The sequence below is a fragment of the Athene cunicularia genome, assembly GCF_003259725.1.
Source record: "Athene cunicularia isolate RWA chromosome 14 unlocalized genomic scaffold, athCun1 chr14_part1, whole genome shotgun sequence".
NCBI classification, from domain to species: domain Eukaryota; kingdom Metazoa; phylum Chordata; class Aves; order Strigiformes; family Strigidae; genus Athene; species Athene cunicularia.
Window position 1 is genome coordinate 15,370,695 of NW_020799118.1, and position 24,093 is coordinate 15,394,787.

The 24,093-nt window shown below is 40.8% G+C and overlaps 1 protein-coding gene across 1 annotated transcript in view; it reads left to right on the forward strand.

Annotated features, from left to right (window-relative positions):
* C14H16orf71 (chromosome 14 C16orf71 homolog) overlaps window positions 1–24,093 on the forward strand; it is a 94,298-nt gene that overhangs the window by 56,270 nt on the left and 13,935 nt on the right. Inside the window, exons 17-26 of the mRNA XM_026859249.1 lie at window positions 1,177–1,331; window positions 2,656–2,800; window positions 5,613–5,744; window positions 7,194–7,388; window positions 8,672–8,998; window positions 10,601–10,663; window positions 12,317–12,370; window positions 14,465–14,634; window positions 19,930–20,125; window positions 23,707–23,801. Coding sequence (XP_026715050.1) covers window positions 1,177–1,331; window positions 2,656–2,800; window positions 5,613–5,744; window positions 7,194–7,388; window positions 8,672–8,998; window positions 10,601–10,663; window positions 12,317–12,370; window positions 14,465–14,634; window positions 19,930–20,125; window positions 23,707–23,801 — 1,532 coding nt within the window. The remainder of the gene's footprint in view (window positions 1–1,176; window positions 1,332–2,655; window positions 2,801–5,612; window positions 5,745–7,193; window positions 7,389–8,671; window positions 8,999–10,600; window positions 10,664–12,316; window positions 12,371–14,464; window positions 14,635–19,929; window positions 20,126–23,706; window positions 23,802–24,093) is intronic.

Genomic DNA, 24,093 nt, shown 5'->3' on the forward strand with positions numbered 1-24,093 from the left:
TCAGGTTATGGAGATCTGAATGTATATTGTGTACCCAAAAAAGGCTATATTAGGACTAGGATGGTGTAATAATGAAGAAAATGGTAAAAGCAGAGACCCAAGGTAAAATTAGAACAAAGCAAAGACCTCAGGTAGATCAGGGGCTTCAGGGAAAAGTCTTGAGTTTGTCCTGTAGTACCAAAGATGGGGCTTAGAAACTGCTCAGGAGGTCTTGCAAGCTCTTTCTCCTGATCTTGCTCATAGCACGTGTTGCTACCTTGTTGGCAGTGAGCTCGGGGTTCAGCTTAGAGAACACAAGTCTAAAAACTGAAGGTTCTAATCCAATGTAAATTCCAGTTGCTTCTACAGCACCATCTACAGGGTTGAGTGATACAGGGAGACCACGTGCAGCCAAACCTAGTGGATGATAGTCAGGTAGGAGAGAGCAGGCTGATACCACTGTCATGAGAGCCAAGGACAGGGACCTGTGAAGCCACAGAGGGTACCAAACCAAAGAGGGAGGTGAGGTCATGATCACAGGCTAGTCCAAAGATTCAGGAGCCCATGCCTCAAAGCAAGCTCTGAGATGAAGGTTAAAGATGGGAATAAAGAAGGGGCAGGAGGAAGCAGAAGGTAGTGCTGAACAAGACTGTAGAAGCTAGCTACAGGCTAGGACCACCAATAACAGCAGAGAGGAACGGTTGGGGTTGCTTCATGCACGTTATAGTGGACATATTGCGAGTTGGTCTTGCTGACCTTATTTAGTTACTCATCAGTGTGGCCAGGCTTATCAGGTCTTTAGTCCTTGAGGGAAATGACTGCTGTCAGATTGCCAGCTGTAAGGGTAACGGCTCAAACACAGCCTGGCAGGGGCTGACGCACAGCTAGTGCGTGAACTGAGAGCACAGATACCTCAAAGATAGATGAGTAGCTCATAACTAGTTAGACCTGATGAGACAGACTATCTGGAGTAGATGATTCATAAAGATATTACCAATGATGCCATAAGCTTTTCCATTCTAGGTTGGCCTCCAATAGCAATCATTATGACTTGGATAGAGCAAATAAAGCATAAAATAGTGTCACCATTTGGGATGCACTTCGAGTTGGAACTAACCACTGTAAGAGTTACCTTGTATTGATTCCACAGCTTCTGTGGAAATAATATGCTGCTTTTCTTACCTCTTTTTGATCTAGGGGACATCATTCTGATGGTGTCACCTGTGGTATCTCCTCATGCATACTGTAATGTGCTTTCGGTCTGTACTCATCGGGGGTTTGTTCTGCAAGGAATCAGACAGCTGCAGCTTTCACCTAAGCAAGCCCTTGTGCTGAGCATGACAACAAGTCAGGTACTGGACAGAACACACAGTTCAGTTGTATACCTTGGGTTACCAGGTGTTCTGAATCTACTTATGCTCTGAGCTTATGGATGTGTGAGCCCATGCTCTCTTTACTAGCTGGCTAGCACTGATGTTCTCTGTATTTCTGTCAGTGGTACTCTGGTTGCTTTCAGTGCTGTTTTTTCCTTTAGTAGGAAAATCCCACCAGGCCTCAGCCTCTTACTGATAACAGAAGTGTAAATTCATAATCAGGCCACCTCCTACTAAGGCAAACATGAATTTTACCATTGATCTCAAAATAAGCAAGAGCAGGCAATAGCCTTATAAACCAAAATAACAATTTCTGATCTGCAAATGTGTATTCAGGAGTAGAGTCTTCATCTGACAGACTGATGTTTGATTATGTACTTTGCATTCTGTCTGGGACCGCTTATGGCCTTTCAGCAAAAAGTCCCCTAGTTTAGTATATTCCAGATGGGTTGCAAAAAGAGCCTTCCTATTGTCAAAAATAACTTTTTTTTTGTCTTCTCTGAAGCTTTGTCTGGCATGATGATATATTTGAGTTAGAGTGCAGCTGGCATTTTGACAAGTCAGCCTAAGGAAACAGCAATAATCAGAAAGGCAAGGTTTCAGTCAAACTTAACATATGCAAGAAGTCCAGTTCTGCACTTCTTACATGATAAATCACCCAGGAATCATATGATGCTTTCTCTTACAAAGGAGTGGACCCCTTCCTTTAAATTATCATGCTTAGGGTTGTTTGCTATGTCAGTTGGGAAATGCATCATTTTGCAAATTAAACTGTGTATAAAGCCCCTCTTTTCTGCTTGTTCTGGGATCAGGCCTGAGGAATAACACTTTTGCTGCCCATAATATTTTATAGAATAAACATAAATTATTTACGAAATACTACAGCCCAAATAGCCAAATATTTGAAGCATGATCCTAAATGGCCATTGAAGAAGGTAATAGCAGCATTATTGCTTCAATGTGCTGTTTGGAGCTAAATGTTTCTGAAAAATCATCCCTTCGTTTGGGACTCAAGATCATTTTTGCATGAGTAACCTATGGTGGTACCACATATCAGCTGAGTTGTTGTTTTAGTCCAGCCCAGTTGCAGGGAAGAACATTTTTATGTTAAGCCTCTCCCCTGAGGTTTAAAATAAGTTTCTCTGTCTCATGAATAGATAATGCATGAAAACCCAGTTATTGGAAGTTACTGTGGCTCAGCTGGTGAGCTGTATCGTTATGTCATTGTAACTTAAATATCTGCTTGATCCCTATAGTGATTACATATGGATTTAGTAGTCTAATCTGTGTCTCATTATTTCAGATTGCTGTATTTTGCCCTAGCAAGATTCCAAGTTCACCTGATAGTTCTGCAACAGGAGATCTCTCTCCTGAACCACACATGCACTGTCTCATTTTGTTGCTAAGAAAGGAGAATGCTAGTCATCACATTCCTGCATTGGTAAAAGGTAATGCTTTCACTGCTCAACAACCTTGGAAAAGAAGGTTTGCATTTCAGTGCGTGTGAGCTAAACTTCAACAGTCTAACCATAGCTGTTACATTGCAGGGAATATTTATGGACAATATCAGGGCCTGATAATTTTGCCATCTGTATCTCCAGACCAACACATAAATCAGCCACTAGTATGAATCCAACAGAGCAGACTGATCTTTGCCAGTTGTTTGATCTTTAGCACTGAAGTCCTCTTGAACTTAGAATCATAGAGCAGTTCATGTTGGAAGGGACCTCAGTGGTTTCTCATCCAACGTCCTGCTCAATGAATTTAGATCAGGATGCTCAGGACTTTTTTTCAGTCAGGTCTTGGAAATCTGCAAGGACAGAGATAACCCCACCTCTCTGGGCCTTTGTTCCAATGTTTGACCATCCTTAGGGGGAATTGTTTTTCCTTTATGTCAAGTTGGAACCTCCTCTATTTGAATTTGTGAGCATTGTCTATTGGCTTCCCACTGTACACCTCCATAATGGGCAATAACCTCCTCTTCAGTATTCTCATTGCACAGAGAGGTAGATTAGCAAAAACACTTATGTGCCACTGAGCCTGAGGATAGCATCTGATCCTGTCAACCTCAGCCCTGAGTTCTGCATGCTTGTGACTTCCAAGCATCTGAACTGTAACTTGTTTTACATGTAGGGACTGCTAAAAACCAGGTAAGTTGCTGCCCCAGATCTTCTTACTTGAATCAGTATCTGTCTGAGGCTCCAGTTCAGGAAAAGCATTATTTGGTTTTCTTAAGGATGAGCCAAAATTGGTCTCAAGTGGGGAAGATCACAGGCAACAGTAGTGATCAGTGCGGAACAAAGAACCTGCTCTGCCTGCTTCTTCCTGCTCTGACAGCGGGAATGTTGCCTGCAGCAGGAGAGTCCATTCCTGCATCTGTTTTGCTGCAACCTCCCCTTCAGACACCCCTGCTGAGAGAAGAGGGTCACTGTTGCTGACCCCTCCATTAACACCACCACAAATAGCTCATGCTGGAGACATTCATCCACTGCCCGACTGCTTCCTTTAATCTATCCACAATAGAAAAGAACATTTAGAAGTTTAGAAAAAAAAATGATAATTCAAAAAGTCCTCTGCTTTTTCTCCTGAGACTATCACAGAATGTTCTGAAAACACAGACAGACACAGTGGATTAATCATGGCAGACTAATTACAGCACCGTGTCACCTGCTGCCTGTAGACCCAAGGAAGGTTGCTCATTAAAGTAGTACAGTTTCTGCTGCTTTTCTCACAGAGTGCCACAGATGCTGTTTACAGTGTTCATGTTTTGCATGGGGAAATTTCCACTAGAAATACATAAGTGGGTACTGGAACAAAGGATATTCCAGAAAATAAAATATTTTCCCTCATTGTAGAGAACTCGTTTGTGGATTTTTTTCCTTTGTTTGTAGACAGATTTTGCAAAGGCCTCTTTCCATGTGTTCTGTGTCTGCTTCATAACTTATCCAGAGAGATACCTACCCCATTCTCTGTTCCAGAGCCCCAGAGAGGGGAAGCTGACATTCTTGCCACATAAGCTTTGGTTTGGCCTCTGGGAACTATAGAATAGCACTAGGATATGAGTAGAGTAAATACAACACTAAGAAATTTTGCATTTGTAATCAATACCCTGAAAAACAATTACTCCTTCAACATCTTGAACACTGTTCAGTTTTCAAAGCAAAGAAAAGTTCAGCAATCATTCCTGAAATACAGCAGATAGATGTCTTTGGGTAATGAACCTCTGTCTTGAGGATCAAACACCATAATTTTTTGTCCAAGCTTTACTTTTTGCTGTGCATCGAGTTTGAATAAACAGCAGGTAATGCTGCTGTGGCAGTGATGGCACATTTTTTGGTTACTCATGCCACCTGAATTTTGAAAAGCAGATAGGTGATTGTCTGTGGTATGAGCTCAAATCTCTTGTCAGTGCTATGTTTGATGTCTGAGGTTTGCCATCAGCCTCTAGTACAAATAGTCCATTTCCCATGCTACACAACAGTAAATTTTTGACAGGCTTGTATGGTAGAAAGCAATCAAATGTATACAAAGTAATAAAACTGTGGTCTGAAATATTATTACAGAAGGCTGAACCAATTGTGGAGGTGTCCTGTATGCCAGTACCTTAATGCACTGCCTGTGCATAGCCCAGCCTTTTGGAGAAACAACAGGGGCTGAGAGACTGCTAGTTTCAAGCACTTTGTGTCTGTAAAAGTGGCATGGAATCAGGTATTTTCCAGACTGGGGGTTACATGAGCAGAACATGATGTTTCTGTTCCAGTCTGTAATCCTAGCAACACCTCTGTGGATGTGTGGTGCTATGTAGGATGCAGGGCACTGGCCTTGCACCTTGAAGGCCTGGTCTTGAGCACTGGGCTCAAGATTTGTGACTTCTCTTCTTTGTGGACACCAACTTATTTAAGACACTTACTATAATTCAAGCGCTGTGTAGCACCTGCTGTGCATTTGTTCCACATTTCAGTTCACAGCAGAAGTTAGAAGGTAATAGGAACTGGGGTGCTGGTCACAGTGCGGAGGTGTCTTGGAGAAAGCTCAGTTTTCATCAGCTACTTGCCCTGCTGTAAGTGAACATCATTTGGGAGAGAAGGGATGATTAAATTGTGTTTCATGTCTCTTAGGTAAGCTCAGCCTGACCCACATTAATGTCTCTGTAATGTGACTGTGGTCAGATGAATCAAAACATTTGATAAGAAGGGTGTTTTCATGTTAGACTGCATCAGAGCTGTGTATTCCTCACATTTTCTTTTGTTCTGTGCACAGGACTGATGAATGAACTGGCAAAGCAAGGCCTCCTTGGCAACGGGCAGAACAGCCTGCCTGCCACTGCTGGGCTGGACCCCTCTGTGTGTTTGCATGTGGCTCCTTACACCGAGACTTTGCTGCACACACTGGGTAGGTCAAAGCTATGAGAAATGCATCGTTCTGGCTTTGGTAAGGTCTGATGACCTTATTAGGGGATTTACCTGAATCAGAACATTAGGAATATGCTTGTCTATAATAATTCATTTAGTGTTCTGCTGTCCATCAGTCATAGTAGCTCTCACTGGATGTCTTCTGTTGCTGGGTAATGAACAGAAGAATCAATAGAAAAACAAAATGGAAATACCTTTTTAATGTAAATTTTAAAGTATGTGGAAAAATAAATTATTTAAATGTGACATGATAATAACCAGTTAAGCCTTAAACCTACCATAATTGAAAGATTAATATTAAATCAATACATATTTATTGCCACAGTTTCAAGAGAAGTCAAAATATTAAAATGAGATAAATTGGTGGTTAAGTGTGTAAAAGTAGAATTTACTAAAGTGATAATGTTGGCAGCTGTAGTTCTTACATAGGTGCAGAGAAGGTACTTTCTCATTTCATTTTACTCAGGTGTTCTTCAGTTTATACAGTTGGATTCACTTCAGTAACTCATTCATTCAAAGTAGGAAGTTGTCAGGACTTGAAAAAGAAAGTAAATGTGTTTTCTGTTATAAATCTATGACTTGTATGGGTAGGAGAGTCTTCAACCTGTTAGTTCTATACACTTGGAGGTCATGGTTATCAGATGTTTAGTTCACTAACTACAGGTAGTGTTTTTGTATGTATTTAGCAGGTTAATATAGTTTTATTTAATTAAATTATTTTAAATTTTGGATATCAGGAGTTTTAACTGAAGTATATTACTCTCCAAACCAAATTCACACTAAGTCATAAGGAAAAATAATAATCAAATGCATGTCATTCACCACTTTCTAGCATTCCAAAATGTTAAGATGTAGGAATAACTAAATAAATACATGTTAATCTATACAATTGCTTAAATAATAATGTAGTGAAACAGTATGGAATCAAACATATATTTCTGAGGGGCTGGGGTTCTGCAGGCTGTACTGTTCCCAGTAGGACCATTGATATATGCATGGTATTATAACAGTCCCCAGTTAGCCATCAACTGTATGCCATGTAATCTCCTAGAAAGCAAAATGAAGTATCAGTTTAATGTGAAGTCAGTCATTAGTTATCAATCTGAAATTGATGCCTTAAATCATCTTGGTATAGATCTATCAACTCTGCTTAATGGTGTGAATAAGGATATCAAAATTACCACTGAATAGAGTCTCTTTACGTGGCAAAAATTAATTCCAGTTAAGGAGTGTGACTAATTAGTAAGGGTTTGCTGTGATACTGCTCCTCATGCATGATTCTTTCTGGCCATGCTGAGCTACAGCGTGAGGAGGAATAAGGCACTGGCCTTTGCTCAGTTGAGAATTAGTCAATTCCTTCACACTAAAAAAGACTTGAGAATTGTTTTCATGGGGTAACTATTTCTGTTTTGATGATCTCTCCGGGTAGGAGGAAACCTTAGTGCTGTGCCAGAGCCCCGTAACATTCCTCTGGATCTTTTCTGCAATCGAACATATGCTTCTGATCCTGAAATGGAGCAAGTTGTCATGCTGACAGTGGTTGGAATGGACGCTATGAAGAGTGCCGGAGAGCTCCTTCACCAGATCCTTCTTCCTGGGTCCAATAATCAGTCTTGGAGTGCAGGTGATCCCAGCTCTTGGGGAGGGCTGTAGAAGTTGGTCCGGAAAGTTTATCCTGTCTAGCTATTTTATCATAGCAGGAACATTATGAAAAATGTGGTGAAAGTGGTCTCAGGAAGGAGGACAGGTTTCTTTGTTTACCTGCCTAAAGAACTGAAGAATTTATCGTGGCTAGTTAGTCATGAGTCAGGCCACTTTTCATATTGCATACAGCTCAGGTGGGCATAATTTTCTCCAGAGAGTGTCAAATTAGTTCAAAGATGTGCTTAGGCTTACTAAGCCTTTTATGTAATCCAGAGCATTGTTTCTCCCTAAGTACTGGGAGATAAAGCAGCTGTGTAACTGGGGCACAGCCACAGGAATCCAGAAGTCACAAACTCTGTTCTGTCCACTGACATTCTTTGTGATCAGAAGCAAGACTCTTCACTGCTTTGCACTTTGTTTCCTCATGGGCACAGGAGGGATAATGACAGTCCCCTGCACTAAATGCTTACAAATGCATGAGGAGTGCTGTCAAGTGCTAAGCAGGATGATGATTTTATATAATTTGATGATACAGATTTCTTCGAAGTAATAATATAGGAAGGGTACTAACAAAGGGCAGAAGTCTGGAACCATGTTTTATGCTGTTATATCCTACTCTCTTGAAACAATGCTATGGAATAAATTCTGTATCATGGTAGGTGAGGAGGAGATTCTAGCTGAGAGAAACTTAGAGCAACAAACATTCATGGATTAAGTCCCTAAACATCTTCCTACATTGGAAGTAAGACTACTTTACAAACACAACAACATTTAAACTGCTTAAAAAAGACAAGTCAGCATTAAATTGTAGCTTATTACTATAATGCATATAGTTTAAAATGGAATGTTATGAGTGGTGGTAAAGGATCTATAATTATGGATTATACTGTGCCTAAACCATCTTGTTATCAGTGTATTCTCAGTATTTCCCTTTCAACTCTTCTCCATTAGCTGTGTTCTCTAATCAAATCATGGCACTTATTCTCTGTGGCTCCCTGTTGATTTCCCAGATAGCCCATTTTTTGTTTTCACTGTAATGTAATTTCCTAGCATTTGCATCTTGTGGTTTTTCCCAGTATATTTCTATATCTGCATTACAGTCCATTTTGGATGCAACAGGGGGCAAAGCCAAAGCAGTTTTGGAACTTGTTGTCTAGTAAAAAAATCAATGTGAATTTAGAGCACTTGTCTCCAAAAGAAAGCACAGCTTCTATGAAACACGTGCTGTCAACTGATGCTAAACACCTTTCTCTTGACTTTCAGAAGGACCCGATTTGGGATTTGAGCTCCTAGGTCTCAAGTGGTTGCCCCATCTCACTCGACGTCAGGCCAGAGAAATAACCCCTTTTGAGGTTGGAGATACTTCCTGGCAAAGAAGCCTTGATATACTAATGTCAAACCCAGTCCTTGTGTGTGCATTACGGAGGATCAATGCCTTCAAAGTTCTTGCAGATGCATTGGAGAGATTAACGCAGTGCAGGGAGAAGCCAAGCAAAAGTGGCAGTCAGCTACAGACAATAATGGCCATGACCCCAGAGGTGACGTTCAGACAAGCCATCCTCTTCTTTACAGAGACAGATTTTGTTACTGGTAAGTTTATAACATCCTCAGGTATAAGGTGTTCGGGAATGTATTGAACATGGACAAAGGAGTCCATTGATATGGGTTTTTCTCAGCCATAGAAAAACATAATAATTTGGTATTAAATTCTGTGCTTGGTTGAATAATGACGAGGGATATTAAATCAGCAGGAGCCAGTTGAGGTCATCTACAAGTTGGCCTATTAATTTAATATGGCTATGCATGGCCTTGTGCCCTTTCTGAAGATCTCAAGGTACTCCATAAATACTAAATAGATATTAGAGCAGTTGGCAGGATCAGTAAATAATACTACGCGTTTTGTCTCTGAAGAAACTGGGAAACAGAGACCAAGTTCTATCCCACCTAAATGTGGGCACCTAATTGCTGTGCCTAATTTGTTGAGGCTAGATGCCCCAACCTTGTTCCTCTGCTCAGGGAGACAAAGGTACTACCAGTCTGCAAGAGCTGAAGAAACCAGGTTTCTTGAGAATTTCTTTTTATCCTAGACGAGAATGAAGAGTTCATGAGGAATGGAGACCTTTGCAGTCAAAAGCTTCTCAGTCTTCAGTGATATATGCTAGCATTGATCTTTCAGCACAGTAAACCCGCTGGTTTCCTCCTGTAGCAAGAAATGTATAGCCACACCTCTTTAAACTAAATCACCGTGCAGACTATGGTGTTATTGATATTGGATGTTTTGGAGCAGCAGACTGTGAGCTCCCACTGTTTTCTTCTAATGTGAAATATATTGGTATATCACCTCCATTCTTGGGGAAGCCTGACTCCTCACACCTAAAGATAAACAGTTCTGAGCCTGACGAGTTCTGATTATTCAGACACAGAGATAAATCAAGGCTGTGGTAACACTGTGTATCAACTGAGGAGTGACGCAGTTCCATAAGTGCATTCATGCTTTGTAATTTATAGCTGTTCCCCTATCTTTTCACAGAGAAGAAAGGTCCTTTGTTGTCAACACAAACTTAGATGCTTGTGTCAAAAACGCAGTGCTTATGTAGTGCGGAGTAACAAATTGGCTTTACGGAACAGAAAGAAGAAAATGTGATGGTGTTGGGAAAAAGATACTCACAAAATATTAGATTTGACAGTGAACTATGTGGGTGTTTTATGTGAGACTGGAGACCAAGAAGAGGAGGCCTTCAAAAAAGAAGGCACCAGACATCCCAAGTTAGTGTATAAAACTATAAGAATTTATGCATTGCTGCCCTTCATTCAAGTTCTCTTGAGACCAAAAAGCAGGATAAGAGGAAAGCAGAACTGAGAGATCAGTTTATTGAGGGAGGTTGTAATCACAGTGCCAGCCTTTCCCACCAAAGCCATTGTCCAGAACAAAGGAGCATAGCTGAAGCATGACTTCAGCATCCTTCACTATCTCTTTTATAAGGTTGTTACCTTTTTCCTCCTGCTTTTGTTGTTGTGGGAGGAGTGGAGGGGTCTTGGTGCTAGAGAACAGCTCTTCAGTATTTTGCAAGTGGTAAAACATCTGCAATTTCCCCTGCTAAATAAAATCACCTTTGTCACACACGCACACCCCAAAACAGTGAAAGACCCCCATCTGTGAATCCATAAAAATACATCTCCTTCCTTTTCCAGATGCAGAACACCGCCCTGCTATGAAATACCTGCCACCACCTGGCAAGAGGTCCAGGGCTAATGGTAAGACCAGAAGTATAAATCAGTTGCCTCTTGGATAAAAACAAATAATTTCATACTCTTAAAATAGATTGAAGAAAACTGTAACTCTGTGTCCTCTGTCAGAGTCATGAAAATGGGATTAGTAAACCTTTGGTTAGACATCATAATCCCAGGCAATTAGGAAGAAAAGTCCAGATGGGTCCACCTGGTACTTGGGGAAGGTGATAGTATTGCCAGATCACCTTTCTTCTACACAGTCCTTCTGGGCATGCCTGGATGACCTCTCTAGGACTGGTGTGGAAATGTAGGCTAGAGGAGTAGTTAATGTCAGCTCTTCAGTAGCCCTTTTCAGATGTCTATCTCAAGATGAGTTTCATTATGTTTTACAGAGGGATTATTGAAGCGTAGAGAGGTGAAATGTGTTGATCAGCACTGCCTGACAAGTGGGTGACAGAAATTAGAGCAGAATGCACATTTCCTAAGTCTCAGATGGGGACTCTGTCATTTATATTACAGTGCTACCCAAGTCACCATGGAACTCTCAGATCCTAGTAGTTCTTTCAAATAACCCCAATACTTACAAAAAAAAGTGGTGCTGTGAGGATGTGAGCTAAAAAGTCATGAGACAAGGATCTCAGAACTAGTTCCACCCTCTGTACTCTTATTACTCCAGCAAAATAAAATACAGACATGTGGAAAGAGAAAAAGGTTTCATTAAAAGAAAAGGACACTTTGGCTAGGTACCTTCCAGATACATTGACCCAGGAAACAGAAATACATGGATTTCAGACAGTAAAAAATACAAAAGAATGGTGATCTCATTTTGATTAACAGATTTTAGTTTTCTGTTATCTACCTTGCATGTCACACTGGTTAAACATGCCAATCACTGGAAAAGGAAGTCCTTTATCAATCTGATGCAAGCTTCTTCTGATTGCGCCCCAGTCCTAGATAACTTCTCAGGTCACACATGCCTTGAAGTGCCTTAAATTTTCCTCACCTCTCCAGATCACTTCAGGTTTTACATAAGACTGAAGGAAACATTTTTATATAGGCTTTTGTCGTAAGTTCTGACTCGCCAGACTCCACTCCTTTTATACTGCTCTGCTTTTATAAAGAGCCACTGAAGTGGCCATTCCTGGCTGCTTGGGGAATGTCAGTGAGGTTCTATCAGCAGAGCTGAGGAAAGGACTGAACAACATATCTGGGCTCAGTAGGTGTGTAGTCAGAATACACAACCTGTTTTTGCTTCTAAGGGCACTGGAGAGGACATTAAACAAAACACCTGAGCTTCTGGGACTTACACAAGACAGCTTCTAACTTGACTGTGAAACAGTGGGAGCACAAAGTGGTAGCTTAAACCCACCGTTAGCCACTGCCTGAAATACACAGAAAAGGTAGTAATCAAGAATCATGATTTAGTACTTGCAGTCCTTTTCAGCATATGCTGTTGATCTTACAGGAGAAGTGGTAAGTAGGACATCTCCCATACATATGTGTCCCAATACATCTGAATGTCTGAGATCAAGCCACGCATGTCCCAGTATAACACTTCAAAATAAGTGTGTCATAGCAATGTTGGCTGCATTATGTAGAGATGATGGCAACATTCTCAAATTACTGTCCCAGAACATGCATCCTGCTTACTCAAATCTGTCTGCTTTGCTTATTTAGTGGGAGAGATCCAGAGATGCCCTGCAGAATCACTGTTTACCTACTTGCAAACAGGTGAGAGAAGAGTAAATGGAGAAATGTGGTTTGATAAGGACTTTGTGGAACTAGCTACTAGATGTACCAGCCAAAAATAAGCAAAAGTATTCTACTAACTTTTTCCTTAGGCTTGAATACAGGCAGTGATATGCACTCTTTTCTAAGCATGCCAGGAAATCTGGTATTTGCTTCTCTAGAGTTTACACTTATTTTAAGCCTCACACATATTATTGTATATAAATAGTATATAAAGTAAACAGTATTTTTCACAGTTACACTATGAAATCAAAACCTATGTAATAATTTTTTTGGGAAAAAATCATTGGCCATGAGGAAGGGATCTAAAAATATTACAAAGCAGAAAAGCATAACAATACCAGGCAATTTTGGGCAAGACTGGAAAGGCCACAGCTGGAGATGAAAACCAGGAATGTTTGAGGGCTGTCAAACAGGCACCTCTGGTAAGTCATGGTCAGTAGACTGTTTCATTGATAGACAGTGGTATTTTCTCTAGCTGTTATCACATAATTATCAAGGAGAGAAAACCAACTCTAGGTGGCAAGGAGTCCCACCTGTTTTCAATACTTGTCTTTGACCAAACCAAGATGACAAAGTGACATAAGACAAATCCCTCTTGAGGTGTCTAAAGTATGTAAATATGCAGCATGTAGTGATTCACATACCACAAGAATGAGAATGTTTGCCCAGAAACATAGCAGATGGCAAGTAAAACATCTTGAGGACAATGAACACTTATGTAATGGTATATAGTCGAGATTGCCATGCTGCATGTGAGCAGCTGAGTGGATCCGAGCAGCTTGCTTCAGCACTTGCAGGCTGTTGCTATGGCATTTAAACCTTTCTGTTCCAGAATGATGTGAAGAAAATAGCAAATCTTTATTAGGAGGGCTCCCTGCACAATAAGGGTTAAGTTTTGATTGGGGGGGGGGGGGCAATCTTCCTTTTTATTTTTGATCCTATATTTCTCTATTGTCAATCAGGAACATGCTTCTTGCCATTTGAAAATAACGGTGTGCATTAAAATTTATGTAGCATTGTTGACGCTTTGTTGCATCGACATCAGTATAATTACTAGTGGGCTGTACAGGAAATATAAAATGACGTTTTATGTACACAAACAGGTAATCATGAATCAGTTTTAGCAGTCTGCAGTGCCGTTACCTCATGCTTCACGCTAATTGACATGGTTAGGCACCAGCAGTTAATGGGTCCTGGGTGACTGGTTCTGACACAACAGTTTCCAGTAAAATTTGAAAGGATGTTATTAGGATAAAATCTTAACTATATTCCTAGTAATAAGGTCCTTAGATTTATGAAACTAATAATTTGAAAATGCTGTCATTTAAAAATTATATTTATGTATTTTCTGCCTTTTAATACATTTTGTATCATCAGATAGCAAAACTATTTTGGTCTGTTTTGTTTTCTGTTTCTCATAGCACACCGAGTGCTGCACCTGGCTGGCAGCTCTGCTGGGAGAGCTTTGTCAGAAGCAAGAAGTTTTTGTTGAAATTTCAATTTTAGTAAACACAATTCTATTCATAATAGGTTTATAACATTAATTGGGACCTGTCATACTTGTTAGCACCTCTCCGAAACAGCTCTAACAGAAAGATACAGAACACTGAGATAAACTGTGAGGAATAAGAATTTAATAGCTGCCTTAAGGATTATATCACATAATCACTACAGTTCACATGAAAAATGTAAAAGGGAATATTTTATCCCTCTTAAAACATTCATATATAATATAAAGGATTGAGTCTTATTCTACAGACCTGCAGCATAAACTTTTTGGACTCGGAGTAGATTTCCTGAAAAAAAAAAACAAAACAAAAACCTAGCCTAGACTGTTTTAGATATATTTTTAAACTAAACACCAAAACAAAACAAAACAAACCCCCCCCCCAAATCGTACATGCACAGGGTTTTTAATGGACTTGTTTTGTTCAAATTTTTGTGAACTTCATGCCAACTTTTAGATAACCCTTTTCTACAGATGTGGGTCCAGGTTCGTAAACAAATACTGCTGCAAGTTTTACCTCTGTTTTTAGGAGTGGCTTTGGGTTTCACTACTGTGCTTTGTTACAGGAGCCCAGATTCTTTGCACAGTGCTGCTGATCAAACCTGGTGCCTGGAGCCGTCGTTTTCCAAGGATCCTCCAGAAACTAGACCTAGAAAAATTCCGTGTGGTTGGGATGAAACACATAAACCTGGAACCAGACACTGCCTTAGGACTACTTTCTTCCGAAGTGAAACAGGTTTGTTAAGAAAAGATCTGTGGTACGCTTAGGTTTAGAGTGGGGAAGTATGTTAGCTAGTGAATAATCCATTCCTGAAAAAAACAAAAATTCCCATCCAGGATTTCCGAGTTGTTAGAAGTGAGCTATATAGAACAATCAGATCTGTACCGGTGTCAGACACAAAGAAAGCTGACATGCTGACGGTTTCTTTTATCGCATGCCATAAAGAAGCAGACCTGGTTTTCCTAAACTAAAAGTTTGGAGGATATAGGCAATACAGACCTCCCAGGAATCTGTTCAGTTGCTAATTTGCAATGCAGACTCTTTAACTGCGAAACAGGTGTCCTCTCTTTCTTCCCCAAGGTCATTCCAGGTAGGGCACATCTAATGAGCATACCACACCCCCGGCACACATGCCTGAATTTCCTCCCATGTGTTTAAACCTGGGTACTGGGAAACATTCCTTGAACTGCCAGAGAATATATACCCCTGGAGCCCTGTTACCTTATATCACATGCATAGCTGAATCTCTGTTCCAGGAGCTTGTGTTCAAGAGTCTGTAAAAATGACCTGCAAAGAGAGAAAATGGGGTTACTGTAATTTCTAATGTCTAACAGACAATAAAGAGGGTTCTTAAATCATGGGGCATTATGGGTTTTTGTTAGCTAAAAATAGATTTATGTTTCTGTTCTTTTATAGCATTAAAAATTATTTTTTCTCAACCTGAAATATCCTGAGATGAGTATAAAGATATTGTGAAAGCCAGGAAGCTGAAACAATTTAAAGGAGTTAGATTTTTTTTTTTTCCCTTGGGGGAAAAAAAAAATAAATCCTTGTTATTTGATTGCTTTCATGCCGACATTTAACCAATTAACTTTTATAGAAAACAAGACTTTATAGTCAATATTGCTCTTGGGTTAAGTTGGGAGAGTTTATAGCACTCTCTTGTAGAAATTCTTTAGAGGCTTCCAGAAGCAGACAGGAACATGCCAGGACAGTGCTCTAACATAACCATCAATCAGGAACAATTAATACCTTCTGTATGATAGCAAAGCAATGGAGCACAAGCATTTGATTTTTAAATATTTACAGACCACTGGTAAGAGTGATATAGGGGTTATTAGAATTGATGGGGAAGTGCTTTCCAATAGGGCTTTTAATCATACAGCTAAATACAAAAACGCTCAGTTGATCATCTGAAACACAAAACATTTTTTAAAATCAAAATGTCTACCTTGGGAGGTCATGTACATGTATGTGGGGTAAATATGAAGAGGAGTTGTTTGAAAATTTTCCTACTCGTTTCTGGAGTTCTCTAACACACTAGGGCAGCTGTTGAGTGTTGATTTAGTTTCCTTCAAGAGCTGGTGACTAATGAGTTTAAATATTACAGACTATTGAGTTTTTGTTTGTGGGGGAGAAAAAGATCAGATTTTGAAAGTGAGAAAGCAGAGGTAATAGACTGCCTTTGGCAGGGGACAATGGACAGTAGGAAATGCTTTCTGCTGTACAGGGGCTCCTTCTCATTTTTAGAACACGTCTGAAAATCTTTCACTCGTGAGGGCTGAAAAAGGCTGAGCTCCCAGCATAAGCAGGTAGATTTTCAAAAGGCCTCAGCATGCTTCAGAGACTGTGTTTTTCTGAAAATCTGGCTTGTAAGTGTTACAATGGCAGCTGGTGGGGGCAGAATTTTTTTTTCCCAGCTGAATTTCATATGAAGCATTTGAACTGGAGTGATGTTCATTGTTGATCTCTTTTTCAGTTTAGGGGACAATGAAATACAGTGCTGTTTTTAAGGCGAAGCTCTTAATATGGGAGAAAATTGCTGAAATTTAGCATCTCCTGTTGAAGAACACGGAGCCAGTGTGTGTGCCCCTTCTAGAAATTCTGTCCAGGGCTTTTTATCTCCTCCTCACCCCTGGACCCTGATCCAAAATCCATCTCCAAAAATCTCTAGAAAACTCCCCTGTGCCCTGCAATATGCCAGTTTGTTCTGTGTACATAGTACTTAATAGCAGATTTGGGTTTTATTCACTGGTAGCAAGACTACCTAGCATCTCCTTCCTCTTTCAAATGTATTATTTACATGCACGTTGACAAATACCCTTAGCAACATGATTTCAGAAACATGATTGCTTTTTCAACTTAAAAACTAACATTCAGCTTCAAAGTAGTTTTTGGCCTTTGGCACAGAATAAATAATGAATTGGTCTGCTGTTTGCTGAGGTTACCTAATCACAGGATGATAGTACTTTTTATCTGAGGTTTAATAATAGTTTTAAAAAATAAAGGTCAGGTAAATAGAGTTGACATTGTCTTCTCAGCTCCTAGCGTGACCTGATTGTGTTCAGACTGAGAAGCGACTGCTCCCAGAGGGAGTTCTGCCTGTGGAGGCTGTATCTCCTTTCTGCACTTATCCAGCAGATCCAGTCCTGCAGAGATTTGCAGGTTTGGATGACAGCGAAAAACCTTGGTTTTACAGTGGGACCTGATCATTCTATTGAGGATTACCTGATATGATTGCCTGCAATAGCAGGTCACTGGACTCAATAACTTGACGGATTCCCTCCAGTCCTATCTTGTGATTCTAACAGCGGAGGCAGAAGGAGAATTTTGCTGCTTTTTAATCCCGTTAGTCCTCCAGAGCCAGTGCGCAGCTGGAACTTCCTCTCTGTGTGCATCAACAAAATTGCTCACTGAATTCAAGTCAGCCGCACATGTGCAATCTCGCTGCAGCTGCTCGGGTATCAGCAAGGACACAGTTTGAAGACGGTGCGGAGGCAGGATGTAAATAAAGGCATCATTTGGCTGGCAGAGTCTCGAGCGGATGTGAGGATCTATCAGAAGGAAAGGAGTCACCTTGACTCCCTGACACCGTTGGTCGCAATTAGAAACACCATCCTCTCAGGGACAAAAGGGGTTTGTTATGCATATCTAAAAGCACTGCTTTAGATGCTCTTGAACAAAATAATTTCATTTATTATGGTCTGTTTAAAAGAAACTGTGCCTATGAACATTTTCTGTTGCTGACATGGATGAACGTTAATATATGTTATATCCAGTCCTTTTGAAAATTTTCATGGAGTCATCATCACTGGTGTTCATCTCCCAAAGAGAAGGCCCTTAGAAAAGTGGATTATATACATATTTTTTAAACTAACACAAATTTTGATGCAAAAAGGGTTTATTTTGTATTACACAGAACTGAATGAATGTCAGAATTTTGCAGTATACTATGACCTGCTGAAACTCTTCATCCTCATCTAAACAGAGCTCTCTTATCACGGGAGAGCCTCAGAAACCTTCCTGTAGGTTTCACAAGTGCAGGCATGTGGTGTGACTGACATCCCCAGGGTTTCCTTTGCCCTGTATTTTCTTGGGGTGGGAGAAACTCATCAAATCCCTTACATAACTAACCAATTTAAGAATAGGGGGGGTCTCATGGATCATTTTGCATTTTCGAGTACAGGAGAGAATACCAGGATTGAGCCAATGGTTTACAATTTATAGCCTACTTCTTATTTTTATGCAGTTTAGGAGGAATGTGAGTGAGAGAAGATTTGGGTGAAAGTCAGTGAATGGTTTCGTATGATAGAAAAGAGAAAGAGGCCCTGAAGTATTTTATCTCCATATTTTTAAATGAAATGATGGGATTTTCTTTTCGAAATGTTTTATCTAGAGAATAGCCATATTCTAGTGCTTTTAGAAGATTAAAAATGGAGGAATTAAAACCTTTAGGGGGCTGAATGATGTGATTCACCTGAATCAAATAGTGGTTTTCCCTCTTGTTTTCATTTCCTCAAAAATTGGAAAAAAGTAAATAACGTTGGCTTGGTTCAGCCAGCGAGCTGAAACCACTGTTGTTTGTAAGCTGCACAGAACATAGAGCACTGGCATGGAGCTTCCTTCTCTGCAGCACGGGTGTTGCCACACTGTGGAGCGCAGGGAGGCAGAGCTGGGTGCTCCTGCCACTTTATTAAGATAAAGGGGGTAGGGGGAGGCAGCCTGCAAGCTGCTATGGACACCCTGACCTCTCGCTCAGTGGAGACATCTCCAACAAGCCTGGCTTTCCGAGGTTTTGCTTAATTAAAACAGTCAGCTATGCTGTGAGTGCTCTGCTGCCCCTTGGTAGCCTTCTGCTCCAGGCACTTGTGACCTTTCCCTGTGCTCCTCAATCATTATGTCTGTCTCCAGCCTTCAAATCAGACTCTTCTCACTGGTGCAGTGTTTGTTAGTTATCATTACCACTCATCCTTAGTTAAAATAAAGATCCCATGGTGTTGTGACCTGCATAGCTACATCTGCTCAGGAGTGGTCACAGGCTGAACTGACCTCACTTGGGAAAGAAGCAAAGGTAGAGAAATGTGTCACGGAGAACAGTGCATCGGTGACAAAGCTGGAAGAGTGAACTGTTTTCTTTCAGCCCCCATCTAGTACTGTGTTCGGAGCCTCCTTGTTTTAAGCTGGCTACTTCTGCAGTCCTGATCCTAACTGGTGTATGAAATTCTACCACCCTCTGGGAGAAGCTTGGCTTTAGTAGCAGGGTGGGTGTGTGGGTCCTTCCTTTCGTGAATCTAAAAAGAAAAGTTTTGGTATTTGTAATCCATCATTTTATATCAACCAAAGAATTAAATGTGTCTCCTTATCCCAGAGCACTTATGACCCTGTTAGTATTGCTAATGTCCGTTGCTTCCACCCTATCCATATGTCATACTGAAGGTAAAGTGAAAAGGGCATTGCATAAATTAAAAGGCCAGCAGTAGACTACTAAAGTGCAGAGTAGCGATTTGGTTTTGACCTTATCCCCAAAAATGAACTCCACCTTTGGTACCTAGCGTGTAGAGATATGCGGAACAAGACACAGCACAAGGCTTTTCTGTCTTTTAGAAATAAGAATTTGTTTTCTTTCTTACTAAAAGATTTTAGGAAATTACTGTTAAAGTTGTTTGTGTGTGTAAAAACTACAATTAGCTAATCTATGACCATGGGGACTAAATCCATAAGCTGCTATGGCTTAAGTTCAGTGCTTTACTTTTTCTTTAGCTCTGTGTGGACTCAGGGTGGGAAAACTAGACCTCCAATTTCCTCGTAGATGTCACAGCAGATACTGGCTTGGTGGCCATGGTATGTACTCTAAAAGATTTGCCTGCAGTAACCACTAGCACATACATTGCAAAGAGGAGAAAAAGCAAGGAGTAATGGCATATCTGCTTGCTTACAACAGGGATGGGTCTAACCAAAGGAAAGTCGGGATGTACCCAGCTCTTGCCAACACTGTTCATAACCTGTTCTGCCTCTGTTATTTCTTTTCAGGATCCTGCTGTTTTAGAAGCTCATTGTACCTACCTTACCTCAGGCACTGCACTTGTGCTGTGTCTTCAGAGGCCAAATGCTGTGAAGAAGCTGATAGATTTACTGGGGCCAGAGGATCCTAAACTAGCCCAAGCACTAGATCCGCTCCTCTGGAGGGCTCAGTATGGCATCAGCACAGTCCAGAATGGATTTTATGGTAGGTTTTTGTAAAAGAAAAGTCCAAAGACTCAGATATGCCAATGGAAAAAATACATTATGTCCTGTTACTTCCTGCACTGTCAACACAGATCCAGCCCTGGCAGGCAACAGAGACCATTATTCCCTAGAAAGCTTTCATTGTTTTCTTGGTGGCTGAGATGAGTGTATCTCAAGCTATGAAATATTCTCCCGGAAGATATATTTAAAAAAGGTTTCTTCCCAGAACAGCCCTAGATCTGTCTTCCATCAGAACAGATTTCCTTTGATCTCTTCACTGCTTGGTCATTTTGTACTTTTAGCTTGGTTATTTTGTAATTATCCCCAAGAACCCATCTGTCTTCTATCTGTTCTGAATCTCCTGATAACTTCATAACCCATTGGCCAACTGCAACCAGATTTCACAGAGGGATAAAAGACTCCAAAATACTGAGTTCCTGTAACATCTCAAACATTAATTACTGGCTAGAGAGAGGTGATCAAAATTTGCTCTCACTGAGGAAAGCAGGTAAACTCAGCTATTTTCCATTCCGAGAGGCTCTTGCCAGCTGGCACATCAGCACACCAGTTCAGTGTGCTGGACCAGTACCAGTTCATCTGCCAGCAGGGAGGGAACTAGGATGTTGCAGGGTGTCTGGTGGGTGGGTGGGATGGGAGGTAGCTCAGATGGGAAAATGGGAAGTACTGCTGGAGAGAGCAGCCTATAGAGCATTGCTGGAGGGGGCCTGGGCTATTGCCACAGAGAGGGAAGGATGTAATTCAAAACTTCTTAAGGAATTAAGCATCGTTAGTTCACTGCCCATGAGTATTTTTTTTCCTCAGTGTGGTACTGTTTGTGCCATATGTAGTTAAAGGTATATAAAAATAACAAAACCAAGAGTTTCTGTAAACACAGGTGAGCTAGCAGGCACTGTATGCCTTTAGGTTCCAGAAGAACTTTCCTGTCAAGATCCACTGGATTATTTGGCTCTTCCTATTGTACTCTGTGCTGTCAAATCGCTCCCTATTTTCATCCATATCAAGTGGTCCTCTGTGGAGTACTGGTAGGGAATGAAGTAGCCACCACATACAGCTTGGGGAAGAGAATCAACCCCTTGATGTAGAACCATTTTTATCAGATATGACCAAGACTAAACTGAGAGAGATCTCTCACCATGGTTACTCACAGGATCTCATTTGTGGGAGTAACTGAAGTGTAGGATCTACCTACACAAAATAAATGGTCAGAGCTCTTCAGCCAATATTTTTCCACTATCAGCCCCTGCTTCTTTTGCTCTTAAGATTAATGGATTGTGTATCCAGGTTGCCTTGAGAACGAGAACTCATCAGTCATGGCTAAGAATGGGTAATATATAGCCAAAACCTAAGATAGCCATGCTACAGTTAGAACATCCCTAGCATAACTCAGTCTGTATTAGCAAGAAAGGCTGAGCCTCATCCTGTATTTCTCTGGGAGTCACAGAGAGCTCACTGTGTTAGAGAAACCCCCAGATGCCTGCTTAGGGATTCCCTGCAGATTCCTGCTGCCTTCTAAGCCTGGGCTAAGCACAGAGCTGAACCACCTGCTGGCTACCGCCTGCCCTCTGAGATCAGCTTGTGCATCATGTTGGAGCCAGCTGTATCACTGGCTCCCAAAGCCATCCTTGCACACAGTCAAGGAAAATGGGTACAGCTGTATCTAATATACTCACTAACTCTGACTCAAGAATCTGATCCAGCTGCTATGCCAGGGGGGTGTCTGTCCATAAGGAAAGGAGTGTTCATACCCCTTGCACATCCAAGAGCTTGTCCTCCTATAATGATGAAGCGTTTACCTACAGGTTAAGCAGGAAGAGCTTAAGCATTGCATGAGTAATCATTTGGGAGACTGTGGAAGACCATCTTCCTTTCCTAGAGGGGAATACTAAGCTTTCTCAGTTTTGCTCCAGCTGAGGAAGATCTCCAGTTAATGCCACCTTGCTGAAGTAGAGCAAACTAGAGGTGTGTGTTTCCTCCTGAAGTGACTGGGGAAATTCGAGTAAGATGAACAACAAGTTCCATTGAACTAAGCAATGCAGTTTTAATATTCTGAGGCTCAGCTACAGAGGTAAACCTGCACTCCTTTCATTTCTTCTGGGTCTCATGAAGTCATTGTATAGTGCTTTTGCTTGAACCCAGAGAGCTTTTATGCATGCATCTTACACAATCTTATACCTTGAGCAAAGTGAGAGTAAAATGTTGGTAGCTTTGGGAGCATTTGTGTTCTCTGTAATGGTGTCAGTGATTTAAACAAAAAAGATTTGACATAAAGGATCCAGCACAATTTATACACTGGTGACTTATGCAATGTTAGGATTGTAAACTACTGCATTAAGGACTCTGACTATACAATACTTAGAATTATGATGCTCAAACAGGGTTGAGTGCTCTAAGAGCAGTAAGACATGATTTTTTGAATGGGTAGCCTGCAAAGGTGGTAATATTTCAGAGGATATTTGTGGTTTGTGTATTTGTATCCCAGGAGCATGGATCTGTGCCAGCACATTGACACTCTATCTGAACTCCAGTTATACAGAAATAGATTTTCCTTCTCTAACATTTTCCACCCACAAATATCAAAACATTCTGAGTAGTGCTTTATAACAGTGTTGCTTTATAGGGAAATATTCAGATGCTAAGCCTGGAGGGACCTCTCAAGTCACCGAGTTCAGTTAATTGTCTCACAGACAACCCCATCATGTATTCCCTTTCATAAGCATCCATCCAAATTGAATGGTTGTTACAGAACTTCACTGCTCTGATAGCTAGAAATCTTACATTTTCAAGCTTAAATATAGTCATATACAGTTTGTATCCATTTTGTTCTTGTGCCAATACCTGTATTTTAATTTTAAGTAGTTCTTTTTTCTTCTCTGACCTTTTCTACTCTGTGTTTATCAGAAATCAGATTCCTTCTCAGCTTTGTGTTATGTTGGGTCAAATAAGCCAAAGTCTTTTAGTTTTAACTCTTCAGGTAATTCTCCATGCCTTCTTTGATCCTCTCATTATTTCTCTGTATCTATTCCAGTCTCAATTTCCTTTCTTGACTGCAGATGAACAGAAGAATACACTGCTTTCAGCGATGTCTCACATTAATTCTGATTTCTCTGTAAATCAGAGCCCCCAGCATATGTGGGACTTGCATTATTGTTGCTAAGCACATTTGCTTTACTAACTAGTAGCTCCTTCCCATTCAGTAAAACCAACCTGATGTGCTCCAGAAGCAAAGGAACAACAATGGGGGATGGGAGCTGGTATTGAAGAGTTTCACAGGCTCCTTAACACGATTCCCTTGACTACACTGTTAGGAAATAGAAGTCATCTTGTTTACATGAAGAAGCAGCTGAGCAATAATAGGACAGAATCAAAATACCAAGAAGGCAATGGAACTATTCTAAATATAATGGTTTTAAATGTTTGCTATTACTGTACAGAACAGCTGGCCTTTAAAGCAATTACTTCAGTAAGTTGCACATCATCAATCTCTCAGAAAGATGAGTGTGAGTCTAGAGAATGTTTAATTCATGGCCTGAGAGGATCTTCTCATTGTTTTTTATCTCTCAGGCTCCAAATCCTATCAAATAGCTGTCCGGGATATGAAGCTGTTTTTCCCAGAAGGGCTGTGCTGTGCCGAGTGTCAGACATTAGAGGAGGAAGAGGTAGGATTCTGCCCTTTCCTGAGATGTATCCTGCTGTCAGAGCAATGGCTTTGGCCCTGCTATCCCATGACTTCTTTCCTATTATGCTTTAGATAATGCTTTTTTTTGCTGTGTTTCACCAGCTGCCAAGTTTTCCTTCTCCTGTGGATGTTTCTACCACAATGTGCTAACTTTGCATTGACCCAGACAGTCTCGGTGGAAAAGTGCTTTTTCAGACATGTTTGTTCAGTAACCTGTGCTGCAAATTGAGGAGGGCTCAGGGCTCATACTTCAGAAGCAAAGTTCTGAGATA